Source organism: Macrosteles quadrilineatus, unplaced genomic scaffold (genome assembly GCF_028750875.1).
Source record: "Macrosteles quadrilineatus isolate MER2022 unplaced genomic scaffold, UCM_ALF_1.0 Scaffold_9__3_contigs__length_116548681, whole genome shotgun sequence".
NCBI lineage: Eukaryota > Metazoa > Arthropoda > Insecta > Hemiptera > Cicadellidae > Macrosteles > Macrosteles quadrilineatus.
In genome coordinates, this window is record NW_026542602.1 from 25,108,278 (window position 1) to 25,120,693 (window position 12,416).

Genomic DNA, 12,416 nt, shown 5'->3' on the forward strand with positions numbered 1-12,416 from the left:
CAGCTACAGAGCTGTAATTTGTGTCATCCTGTTCACAAATGATGCTAGTAAGTGGTGAGGAGCCTCGTTGCTGCTTACAAACAAGCAAAATACGGATTTATACGCAAAATCGGCCCTTATTTAAAAAAAAAAAAACACTCCATTTTAATACAGTTTTGTAAAATAATTCTATTATTTATTACTATACAACATCACTTGTTTTCTTTTGTAGGATATCTCTTTTTTAGGATCGAAGTCAAAATTGAATCAAGAGGATCGCAAGAAGTCTATTTCCTACAACAAATTAGTTTCTCCTCAGATTTACAAGCCACAGATCATCCCTAGACCTAGAGTGTTGTCACATGTCAGTTCTGAAAACCCCTCTACTGAGCATGGGGTATTGGTGAAAACATCTCTTTCAAAATCTATGTATTCCCTGGCAAACATTGAACCTCAAAATGCCTACACCACAGATACTACAGACATCAAGTCATCTGATATCAAATTTACTTTGACACCAATAAATTTTCCAAATGCTAAAACTCCCCCACGGTTTGCTCCTGCACCTCAGTCACCTGTTTTCAAGTTTCCCCCTCCTCCAACATCAAAAGAGCTAGGTCTCAACTCCTTTGGCACTTTCCCGTCTCGTGTGTCCCTAAGACCTACAGACACTGTACGCTCGGAGAAGCCGCTTTCAAAACGCCCATTGTTCACTATCGCTCCGATTCAGTCACCTAATGTGAACAACTACCAGTCTCCTTCCCCCTCGCCAAACCGTAATGAGTACAATCGTTACAGAGACTCATCTATGACAAAATCTAATCTTCCTCAGAACCAGTATCTACCCCCATTACCCACCTCTCCGAGACCCAAACCATCCACTTTAGCACCCTCTACTCCTGTTGAGTTTAAGATCCAGAGACCTCGTCTATCTTCAACTTTTGAGAAGGCAGAATCTTCAACGGTAACAAATTCTTTCAATTGGCTCTTTGCTTCAACGTTGGTGTGTCCGTGTGCTTTCCAATGCAAGTTGATCGTCAAAATGTAAAGTGGCTATTTTTTGGTACCTGAGGAGGCAGAGTCTTCAATGGTAAAACTTTCTATTGGCTATATGCTTCAACATTGGTGTGTCCGTGTGCTTTCCTGTGCAAGTTGGTCGTCAAAATGTAAAGTGGCTATTTTTGGTACCTGAGGAGGCAGAGTCTTCAATGGTAAAACTTTCTATTGGCTATATGCTTCAACATTGGTGTGTCCGTGTGCTTTCCTGTGCAAGTTGGTCGTCAAAATGTAAAGTGGCTATTTTTTGTACCTGAGGAGGCAGAGTCTTCAATGGTAACTCTTTCAATTGGCTGTTTGCTTCAAGATTGGTATGTTTGTGCACTTTCCTGTGTAAGTTAATTGTCGAAATGTGAAGTGGCTGTTTTTTGTAGTTCTTTTGTAAGTTATGTACTGTCTCCCTGGGCAAGTTTATACTTTTTTACAGCAGAGCTGCTTCGCAACTATTTATCCTGTCTTCTCTTCTCAGTGTCTTTAATCCATCTCCAATGGAAAGGATAAATTCTTAAAAGTCAGATTGACTTATACTCTTTCACCAACCACAGATGTCTTGTTGTCACATATTTTTAATATGACTGTATTGTGTTGCTCATGTTAAATCATTTCTTTATCAGCATTGTACGTGTTATTAAACTTACGGAAAGTAAATAAAAATATGTCTAATAATACTTAAAACTTTTAAAAATATTATTAGAAGTATTTTTATTTACTTACTCATGTTGTAAATATGTCTGGGCTTCATTGTTAATATTTTTAATTTGATGCTTTATCCTGAACTGATGTAATGTTCTTCATTGTATTTATGTATTTATTCCTTACTAGTTGTTTATTTTTTTATTTTTATTATTGATGTTCATTATTGATGTTCATGTTACTAAGTGTTGCTTTGATATTTTCAATTTGTCTTTCAAAATTATGGAGGTCTTAATTTCCAGTATGGTTTTATTTGTAACAATATGATAAGTATCTTTAATTCATGCCAAAATCAAAGGAATTTTTATTTAGTATCCAGAGGATCTAAAAGTAACCCAATGTTACTCTTGAGTGATTAGTTGTCCACTATCTAACCAGCTAGTACAATTGTTGGGTGTATTCAACATAGGTCACATAATATTTATTGTAGACAAAATTTAAAAATATGTTTGCATCTGTTCAATTATTGTTTTCAGGACCTCTACAATAAGAATTTTCTTCTACAATCAAATACAGGTATTTTAAATCCGGTTACCTTTTGTACTTTCACAAAGAGAAAATAGTAGAGTTTTAATGATGTGTCAAAAAGGTGTGAAAATCAATCATGCTTGTCCCCTGGTTAGTTTAGTAAAACATCTTTTTTCATACTTAAAAAAGTCCACCATTATTTTATGATAACACTGTACGGTGTATATTTTTGGTGTATATAGTCATAGTTTTAAATCATAAACTCTGTCTATAACACTACTCATAACTCTACTACTACTATACTCATACTATAACTCTGTCTATCAGTAACATGTTAGGTGTTTACAGAGTACGTCAGACTCGGTTCTGACAGGACCGATACACAACCGGTCCAATAGCACGACCAGTCTTAATAGCAACAATGGCTCGTGGCAGGCGGCTCCGCGAGCAATGAAAGCACCTCCAGGTGGCCACGGGAAGCCCAACGTGGCACCCAAGCCACCAGGCTATGTCGCCAAGAGTCCTGGCAAGTTAACCAATGGACGGCCTAGTGTGACTAGAGCTCAGAGTATGAGGGCACCTCGCTCTCCACCCGTCGCCCCTCCAGGTGAGGGACCGTAAACATCCAATTCTCAAGTTGTAGTTGTTGCTAGTTTGAATTAAAAATGAACAAACGTAACTGAGCCATTGACAGAGGACACAGGTACTGACAAAAATATGTTTTTATGTTACTTGAAAGTGGTGCTATAATTTATACAAAGTGTTGCTCTGAGTTTGGCTTTTTTTGCTGGCTGTTTTTTACAGAAATTAGTAATCAATCTACACACTCGGTAATGGATTGTTTTGTTCTACAGGGTGTCTAGTAGTCGGGAAACGATGACGTTTCCGAAACCACGGGAGACGACGAAGACGTTTCTGTGACAGCGGGAGACGACGATGACGTTACTGTGACCGCGGGAGACGACGATGACGTTTCCGTGACCGCGGGAGATGACGATGACGTTTCCGTGACCGCGGGAGACGACGATGATGTTTACACGGCCGCGGGAAATGTTCATGATTTTGCCGTGATCGCGGACGACGACGATAACGTTTCCGAAACCACGAGAGACGACGATGAAGTTTCTTTGACAGCGGGAGACGACGATGACGTTTCCGTGACCGCGGGAGATGACGATGACGTTTCCGTGACCGTGGGAGACGACGATGATGTCTACACGGCCGCGGGAAATGTTCATGATTTTGCCGTGATCGCGGACGACGACGATAACGTTTCCGTGACCGCGGGAGATGACGGTGATGTCTAAACAGCCTCAGAAAATTTTCATGATTTTGCCGCGATCGCGGACAACGACGACGACGTTTCCGTGACTGCGGGAGATGACGATGACGTTTCCGTGACCGCGGGAGATGATGATGACGTTTCCGTGACCGCGGGAGATGGCGATGACGTTTCCATGACCGCGGGAGACGACAATGACGTTTCCGTGACCGCGTGAGACGACGATTATATCTGCTCGGCCGGGGGAAATGTTCATGATTTTGTCGCGATCGCGGACGACTACGATGTTGTTTCCGTGACCGCGGGAGATGACGATGACGTTTCCGTGACCGCGGGAGACGACGATGATGTCTACACGGCCGCGGGAAATGTTCATGATTTTACCGTGATCGCGGACGACGACGATCACGTTTCTGTAACCGCTGCAGTCAATGATGATGTCTAAACGTACGGTACGCGGAAGATTTCATGATAAAAAAAACCAAATTTTATAGTTAGAATTTGTTATTGCTGCATTATTCTTTACTTGAAAACACCACATTATCATAATACTACTTTATTAGTGTCGGTATCAAGAATCGCGAATCGATACATTTTGGTATCAACACCCACTAATTGTTGAAAAAACTAGTCTTGAGAAATCTAGAATTAGTCTTGAAAAGTCTGGAATTAGTCTTGAATTTTATAATGAAAATAAACTAGACACCCTGGTTCTATCAAAAGTCAAAGTAAACAAACATCCAGTAAGTTTTAGCCAGTTTTTGACTTAAAATAAACATAGATTGAATTGTGCCATTGACCGATTGTGCTGCTGTCAAATACTAAATAAATACTAAACAAACTGAAAGAATGACATACTTTAAACTGTATTGATGTAACTGTGTTGGTGTTACATTATTAAAGAATCTCACCTAAGAGGATGAATAGAATTTTGACATTTACAAATTCTGTGTGTAGCTCATTACACCACAGAAGAACTGTTTCAGGTTCTTTTTTAGTGAAAAATTGGCTGCTCATAGATGGGAAGTCTACTCTGGTGTTTTAAACAATGCCACTACTAAGGCCCAGCGCACACGGTGTGACTGTTTTACAACTTTCGTTGCAAACCTCGGCAATGTATTGCAGTGGGGAGGCGCACACGACGCAACTGGTTGTATGCGATTTCAAAAAAAGTTTGAAACCAGTCACATACAACCGTGGGCCCGACGTTGCAGTTGCGTTGCAGACTTCAGTTGTACAAGACCACGGGTGTTTTTGTGGTGTTTGGTGGTATTTGGTGGTATTTTGGTGGAATTTTGACGGCCGTATAGTGTTTTTAGTGTTTATAATTTCCTATCCGACTAGCTCTAGCTGCTACACACAGCCTAGTACTAACATTCTTGCTCAAATAAGGGTGAACCCAATGTTCTCTCAGAACCCTTCGCTGTTTTCGTTATTGATAATAGCTAATAATGTCGTCTTCGTCTGAGTCCGACGTAGTAAGCGCACTCAGGGCCTTAAAACAACGTAACTGCACTAAAATTGCACTCCACTGATTGCACAATAGACGCAGCTGTAGTTGTAAAACAGTCACACCGTGTGCGGACAGAAGTTTTGTTTCAAAACGGTTCCAGACGCAACTGGTTTGCAACAGTTGTTGTAAAACAGTCACACCGTGTGCGCTGGGCCTAATACTCGCCTCTTCCCACTTTTGCTTCTCATTCACTGTCATATTAGGCTTTTTGTATAATTTAGTACAATCATCAATGCTTACAGTCATATTTGTCGCAGGACAAATGCCCTTGTTACCAAACCAAAGTGAGCTGTACAGAGGGGCGCCGATGTTCCATCAGTCACAGGACTCGTTGCTAGCCACTCCTCCTCCGCCCAAGCACCACACGCTGCCGTCACCTCGGGGGGCCCCGCCACACAGACCACTGAGGCCCCCGCAGACCCGCCCGCCTCCTCCCCCTCCCAACAAGGTGGTGATGAGCAGCCCTCCACCACCTCCGCCTACACAGGCACCTCCCCCACCACCTCACAGAGTGCCTCCACTGATGCATAGGATACCTGCCCCGCCACAGGCTGCGGTGAGTGAATACAGTATGTCATGCCAAGGTGATAGTAAAGATAGAATAGATTTCATTAAAGCACCATTGAAACCTTCCCCGGCGAGTATGATACTTTTGAGCATACTATCAGCAACAAGTATACAGTACAGAGTAAGAAAAACACAACACACATTAGTATAAGTCAACATTTTAAAAGAATTTTAGTACTATTTTTAAAAGATAAAATTGTTTAACCTTTACAATGTGTATTGTAACAGTTCAATGTGCCTGTTTAATATTTATTGTAGGGATGGACGAGATTGGATTTTTAGTTCAAGACAAGACGAGACAGGATTTTTATTTATCAAAAAATGTTGAGACGGGATTTTCCTTCTTGATCATAACAGTAAATGCACTTTCGACATTTTAACCTGATTTTGTAACATTTTGAAATACCTACTGATTTATGACAGATGACTGGTTAAATAAGAAACTAATAATTATAGACAAGAATATTTCAAATCTTTTATAAAAAAAAAATAAACATCAGTATAAAAAAACAAATATTAATAAGGCCTACCTTATCAGAAATAACTCTTCTGCATAGGAATCATGGTGATATCAGTTAGGATTAGTGGTGTGCGATGCATCGAAAATGCATCCAAATATTGATTCGATTCGATTCAGCATGCATCGATTTCGTCCCGATGAATATATAAAACTAATTTAGGCCTCTAAGATGAGTTTTGGATAGGGATTTTATGATTGTCAATACCACCGATACTTGGACATTGGTATCGGTAACAATGATTTATAACGATGGCTAACAACTTTAGTGGCGAACTTAGAACTATCAATCAATCAATAAAATCTTTACTCAGAACGTACAGATACATCGTGCATGAATGCGTCATTATGTTTTTTTTATAAAATAAACATATTACTTAAAGTAAAAAAATTATATAACAGCAGTTTTTAGATAAAATAAATACATTACTTAAAGTTAAAAAATGCATCCAAACTGTAAAAAGAATTTGCTATTAAGAATGCTTTCAGTTTATTTTTAAACTAGCTGTGTGCCCGTTCTACGCACGGGGATCTTAAAGTAGTCAGTTGAAACCTTCTTATATTAAGATTAAGAACAGCAATTAGTTTGCATATTTGCAGATATGCTGGCAAAACTATTATATATAAACCTTCGCAAATACAGTATCTGACAGTTCAAGCCAAAATAAATGCTTCGCAATTAAATGTCACCCGGATCGTGTTGGTCCATATGTCCAATGATTAAACTAAAAAATGTTTTATAGATCCATGAAGCGTAGCCCTAAAGTAGGCCTATAAATTGAAAGTTACTTTCCACATCGGACGTATTTAAAGTACTACCTCAACCTCACCATTTAACACTTTATTCCGGTTGACATTTTCAGTATCAAAGGTGCTCTTGTCCATTCCGTGAAACACTGAGAAATAAGGACATTAATGCGTTACCAACATACAACAAAACAACACAATACAACAATCCAACAAAGGCCACGAACTATTGATACATAAACAATATAAAGGCGTAAACAATTCATGATGGTTTGCCCAACAAATGTTTTACTCAAATAGGTTATCATTTTCTTAGCATACCGGGTAAGCTAAGATTTGGAATCCAGACAGAAAAAGCAAAACTTATACAGAGTTAAGACATCACTTAAATTGAATACGGACGGCTCTAATAAATAAGGTGCAACACCAACGATATCAAATTTGTAAACTACCGGTTCTAAGGAAAAGAACCAGTACCTACGTAAGAACCTACCTAAGAACTATAGTAAATCGGACCAATTAAATACATTAATATCTAGTCCCGAGGTTATTGATCTCTTGCTTTTGGATTTTCTCGTAAAAAGTTATAGCGTAAACTTATCGGTGTCAGTTTGAAAAAAAGCAACCTTACCCAAACAACTTTTTGTTATAAAATAGATTACGCATTCTCTAAACAATGATTAGTATATCTATTAACATTAGAAGGAAATGTGACGAAAATTACACAATGTTGGGGTTTTGGTCATTTGTAATTTTATTTTTTAAGTAGGTAGGCCATGTATTTTATGGAAAAGTACCGGTATCAAGGATCGTCGTCAAAAAGGTTGTTATGAATAAATATGTAGGCTTACGTACCCAAGATATGAACTATGGGCCTATTGGCTGTATGGTCCAGCGATTGCATCACACGGTGAGTAGAAACAGAAAGTGACACATTGGAAAAGCGAGTTTAGCACTTCCTCTGTTAAACCTCTGTTACAATTAGGGATGAGCGATAAATCACAGACTGTGATTTTGTCACCGATATTTTTAAGTCGCAGTCACAGTCTGTGACACGATATCAAAAGTAGCAGCTACCGGAGTCACAGTCTCTGTTCACCATTTGCAGTCGCAGTCGCAGCTTTTTAGTTCAAAATATCGACTGTAGAAGCGCGAGCAGCGCTGTGACTGAGCGAGTCACAGTCTCTGTTCCCCAGTCGCAGTCGCAGTCACAGGCTTTTAGTTCAAAATATCGACTGTAGGAGCGCTGTGACTGGGCTGTATCCGCCGTCCTTGTAAGTGCTGCTCTCTGTATCCTTCGGATTTTGAGCAGTCATTAAACATTTTACCATCCTTTCATTTAATCAATGCTTTTCTATAACTTTTTTTGCTATAATGACTTATCTTTGCTTATACTAGTAATAAATTAATAATTAAGTGATTGTAAATTTATTTGTTGAAGGAAAATATAAAATATAGGTCAAAGCAGTCTTTCATCTTTCATCGTATTGAAAATGTATAAATACAATGATGTTTAAGAAACACTTATTTAAACATTAAAAAAATATATTATTACAAATAATATATAGCAAAAATGTTCACGCAAAGTAGAAGTATTTTATTTTATTATACACAAGAAATGTATTATATTATATATTATTTTACCCACAATAAATTACTAGGAATTGAATCTGTTGCATCGTTACATATGCATATATATTAAAATTATTAGTAAAATATTAAAGGCGTCTGTAATAAAATACATAAGCAAATAAATAAAGAGGTCGCAGCCGGCAGTCAAAACAGGATGATTAAATGCGCATGATTGAGACATGTAGCAGTCACAGTCACAGCCCAAGTCGCAGTCACAACAGAGAGAGTTCAGGCGCAGTCACTCGGACATGTAGCAGTAGCAGTCGCAGGTACGACAGAGTAGCGCGGCAGTGATATCGTCAACAGCGCGAGATCACAGTAGCAGTCATTCGGGGTTTGGAGCAGTCACAGTCACAGTCGCAGTCACAAGTAGCTGGTTAGCCGTTCGAGTGATGCACGCCAATGGCATCGTCACAGTTTCGTAGTTTTGAGTATCACCGCACGGAGCGCCACCATAGCATATATCGCTGTGACTAGTCACCGATATTTTTAACCGATATTTCTTTGTCACAGTCACAGTTCCGAGTGATATTTTAAAGTCACTGATATTCTCATCCCTAGTTACAATCACCCACTGCAGTTGTGATTTTTCACTTTACACTTTACACAACCGCCATTGAAGCGCCGTCAATGAGTGGAAACCTTTTTTGTAAGCTATTGGCGACGATCATTTCAGTGTCACAGCCCTATACAACACTGATTCAAGGTCTTCTTCTTTCTGGTTGTCAAAACTCAAGAAACATTTTATACTCAAAGAATTTCTGGTTCCGATTTGGACGATGTCTAGTTATTTAATTTCATTTACGGTTACACTATTAGACTATATTATTGCACTTGCGATTAATTAAATCCGTTATGTAAGAAAAACGTTTTTAATCTCACTTGGTTGGGATTTGCTTTCAAAACGTGATTCGAAATAGTTGCGGTATTTGTAAACAACATTTGTAAACATGTCATTGACAGCTAGAAAAAATAATCTTGATCCGAACAGCTGTTCGTTATTTCATAGACGATTATCTGATAAAAATTGAACGAAAATTTGACAAAAATCGCACAAAACTGCATTTTTGAACGTCCGTAATTTTATTTACAAAGTAGTGAGGCTATATTTAAATCACTAAAGACACTCTCGCCAATCCAGTGAATACATTAAAATGACTTGGATCTTGTTATGTACTCTGGTTTTCACGGAGAAGATTGCGTAAAATGCCATCTTGAGTGTTACAGACAAAGGGACAGACAGACAGACAGACAGACAGACAGAAATTGAGATAAGACTCGTTTCTGCTTCTTTAATGTATAAAACGTAAAAATAACCTAAAAGTATATAATTCTGAGCAATGTACAGACAAAACTCTAATTTTATTTATATAGATTTATTTGTGCTCTGCTCCTTCCTTATGCTATCTGGGAGTTGATGGATAAATTTAATGCCAATATACTGAGGACTTTGCTTTTATTTTTATTTTTTATGATTTTTAATTGTGAAATTTTGTTTATATCTAGTATTGTAATTGTGGATATCCTGTTGTCGCTCTAGTTTTGATTCATTATTTTTTACATAAAGAGTTGTTTTGTTTTATAAATTTATAAACACAGAACTGTTAAAATTTCCAAATCTTTTAATGTTGTTTTAAATAATTTTTGCTAGAGGTTCTTTCTAAATTTAGGATGTGTCTTATCACTTCCATCTGTAGTAATAAAATTCTTTTTAAATTTAGATTACTATTTAGTTCAAAACCGCTACGGTGCCTTTGTTTAGCTTCAGCTGTTCTCCCTGCAAAGCAGATGATATTGCAATACATTTCAAGATGTCAGACAGTCAGGTCAGACTTAGACAACCAGCACTGATCAATGTCCTGTCAACACAAAATTATACTAAAAAATGTCTGTATCAATAAGTCAGACCTTTAGATGTATTATTTTTATTTTTAGTACAAAATAAATAACCTAAACATGTCAAAATGTTCAGTTTCATCCCTGCATTACGCATCAAGTTAGAAAAATTAGATTCAACTTCAACATTGTCATAGGGTTAGGCTTGCCTTACATTGCGCCAAAAAGTAGATCCATACTTACCTAGTATCTGTAGGCTACTATCTACCTAGTTTAAGAGTTTAGTGAAGTTTTAAGTGCTACTATAACATAATGTATTGATTGTCGATTTTTTAATATTATAATGAATGGTGAATGTTGAGAATCTAAGATAAATCAAAGTATGTTTACAAGAGTTCTCATTGGTCGACAGGCTACTATCTACCTAGTTTAAGAGTTTAGTGAAGTTTTAAGTGCTACTATAACATAATGTATTGATTGTCGATTTTTTAATATTATAATGAATGGTGAATGTTGAGAATCTAAGATAAATCAAAGTATGTTTACAAGAGTTCTCATTGGTCGACAGGCGACCCTTCACTAACATGTCAGCCAATCGGCATTCGTGTTTCAAGGGAGCAAATGATGACAATTGCTTTGACGTCGTTTTATGTGAGTCTATTGTGGGAAGGGTATCGATAAATATCGAGATCCGATATGTAAGACGTGTTTGTTTATAAAGAGTATAAAACTCAGAGGTTACAAGTTTAAAACAGTGTGAATTTTGTGTGTCTCCCAAAGACCTAGATTCAACGTATAAACAAACATGTATTGGTGTATTGTTTGTTTGCAGACCATGGATGCAAGATTACTCCTCTGTGTTGTGTTTTGCATAAAATATTTATTGTGATCTGACATTTCAGAGTCCGGCCCCCCCTCCACCACCTGCAAGGCACTCATCCATGCGCAACGGACTCCCTCCCAGCTTCTCAAGTAAGTGTTACATGGTTCCTTTCTGTTACAGAACAAAACCGACATAGACTTTCATCCTTAAGCCGAAACCTGTTTTCTTCACAGTAATATTTTATGTGATCTTGCAGCAATATTTTCTCAATACTTCTGCAAATATACTAATGGAAATATTAACCAGTTGATAAATAAGACACAATTGCATCAAAAACATAAGGAAGAAGGGACGGTACACTACTAACTTACTAAGAAAAGAGTTCCAGACGGTTAATAACACAAAAAGTAAAGAGTCAATGCAACTTATCTATGCTCAGGTGATGGGAACTAGCCTGGCCAGTTTGTTACAAATTCAAAATCACCACCTAACTTAAATATTATACAAACCATTCTCTACTCCTGAATCTCAGAACTAACTTAAACATTTTATAGTAAAAATACAATTAATATTTAGCAATTGGAAACTAGAAAGTACTCTAATGCGTTGGCAAGACTGATATAGAAAGTTCATATACAGTGCCAGTTTATAACTACAATCTATTAATTTACTTCCTTCTAAAGAAGCCCCCTTGTCGGGACAGAATATTAAATGTTTTGGTCTGTCTCCATCCGTGCCACGTCGCAGCCGGTAAATATTAGGCTTACTTTAAATGGTTTTCCTGAGGGTTATGTTCCATGTGTATTCTTTGAATGTAAATGGCGAGTCGATTATTAGATGAAACATTATTGGAAAGGGACTTGACAATGCCTGTATAGGAGTAAAATGGTCTGAGTCCATTTCCAACCACTAATTTGTTGAACTTTTGACGTAAATGTACCTTATGTTTGTTAAATATAATGTTGTAAACGATTTTGTGTGCTGTTACCTGCCTTGAACACTTTTCTTCTGCAAGCAGCTCTGTATCCATTCCTTCTTCATTAACAGTCCTAATCCAAGTATTCTTTCCTCAAAAAACAAGTTATTATATATATAAAATAATTTATACTTAGATATTAGGATTTGGTGTTACTTATTGAAAGATTAAATTACTTTTTTCTGAAATGTTTTTGTGATTTGGGTTTGTAATTTTGTTTAGTCTAAAAATGTCTATACCTAGCCATGAAAAATAAATAAAATCATGCAAGTCATTTTGAGAAACTACAACTGTATTAGGTTAATAATTCTTAGTTTGAGGGATTTT

The 12,416-nt window shown here is 37.4% G+C and overlaps 1 protein-coding gene across 2 annotated transcripts in view; it reads left to right on the top strand.

Moving 5' to 3' along the window:
* The window catches only part of LOC129002295 (WAS/WASL-interacting protein family member 1-like), a 56,095-nt gene that overhangs the window by 30,335 nt on the left and 13,344 nt on the right, over positions 1-12,416 (top strand). Inside the window, exons 6-9 of one of the 2 annotated variants that reach the window (XM_054429985.1) lie at positions 212-943; positions 2,545-2,803; positions 5,249-5,547; positions 11,193-11,262. In XM_054429985.1, coding sequence (XP_054285960.1) covers positions 212-943; positions 2,545-2,803; positions 5,249-5,547; positions 11,193-11,262 — 1,360 coding nt within the window. The remainder of the gene's footprint in view (positions 1-211; positions 944-2,544; positions 2,804-5,248; positions 5,548-11,192; positions 11,263-12,416) is intronic. The other variant, XM_054429986.1, reaches the window with a different exon arrangement.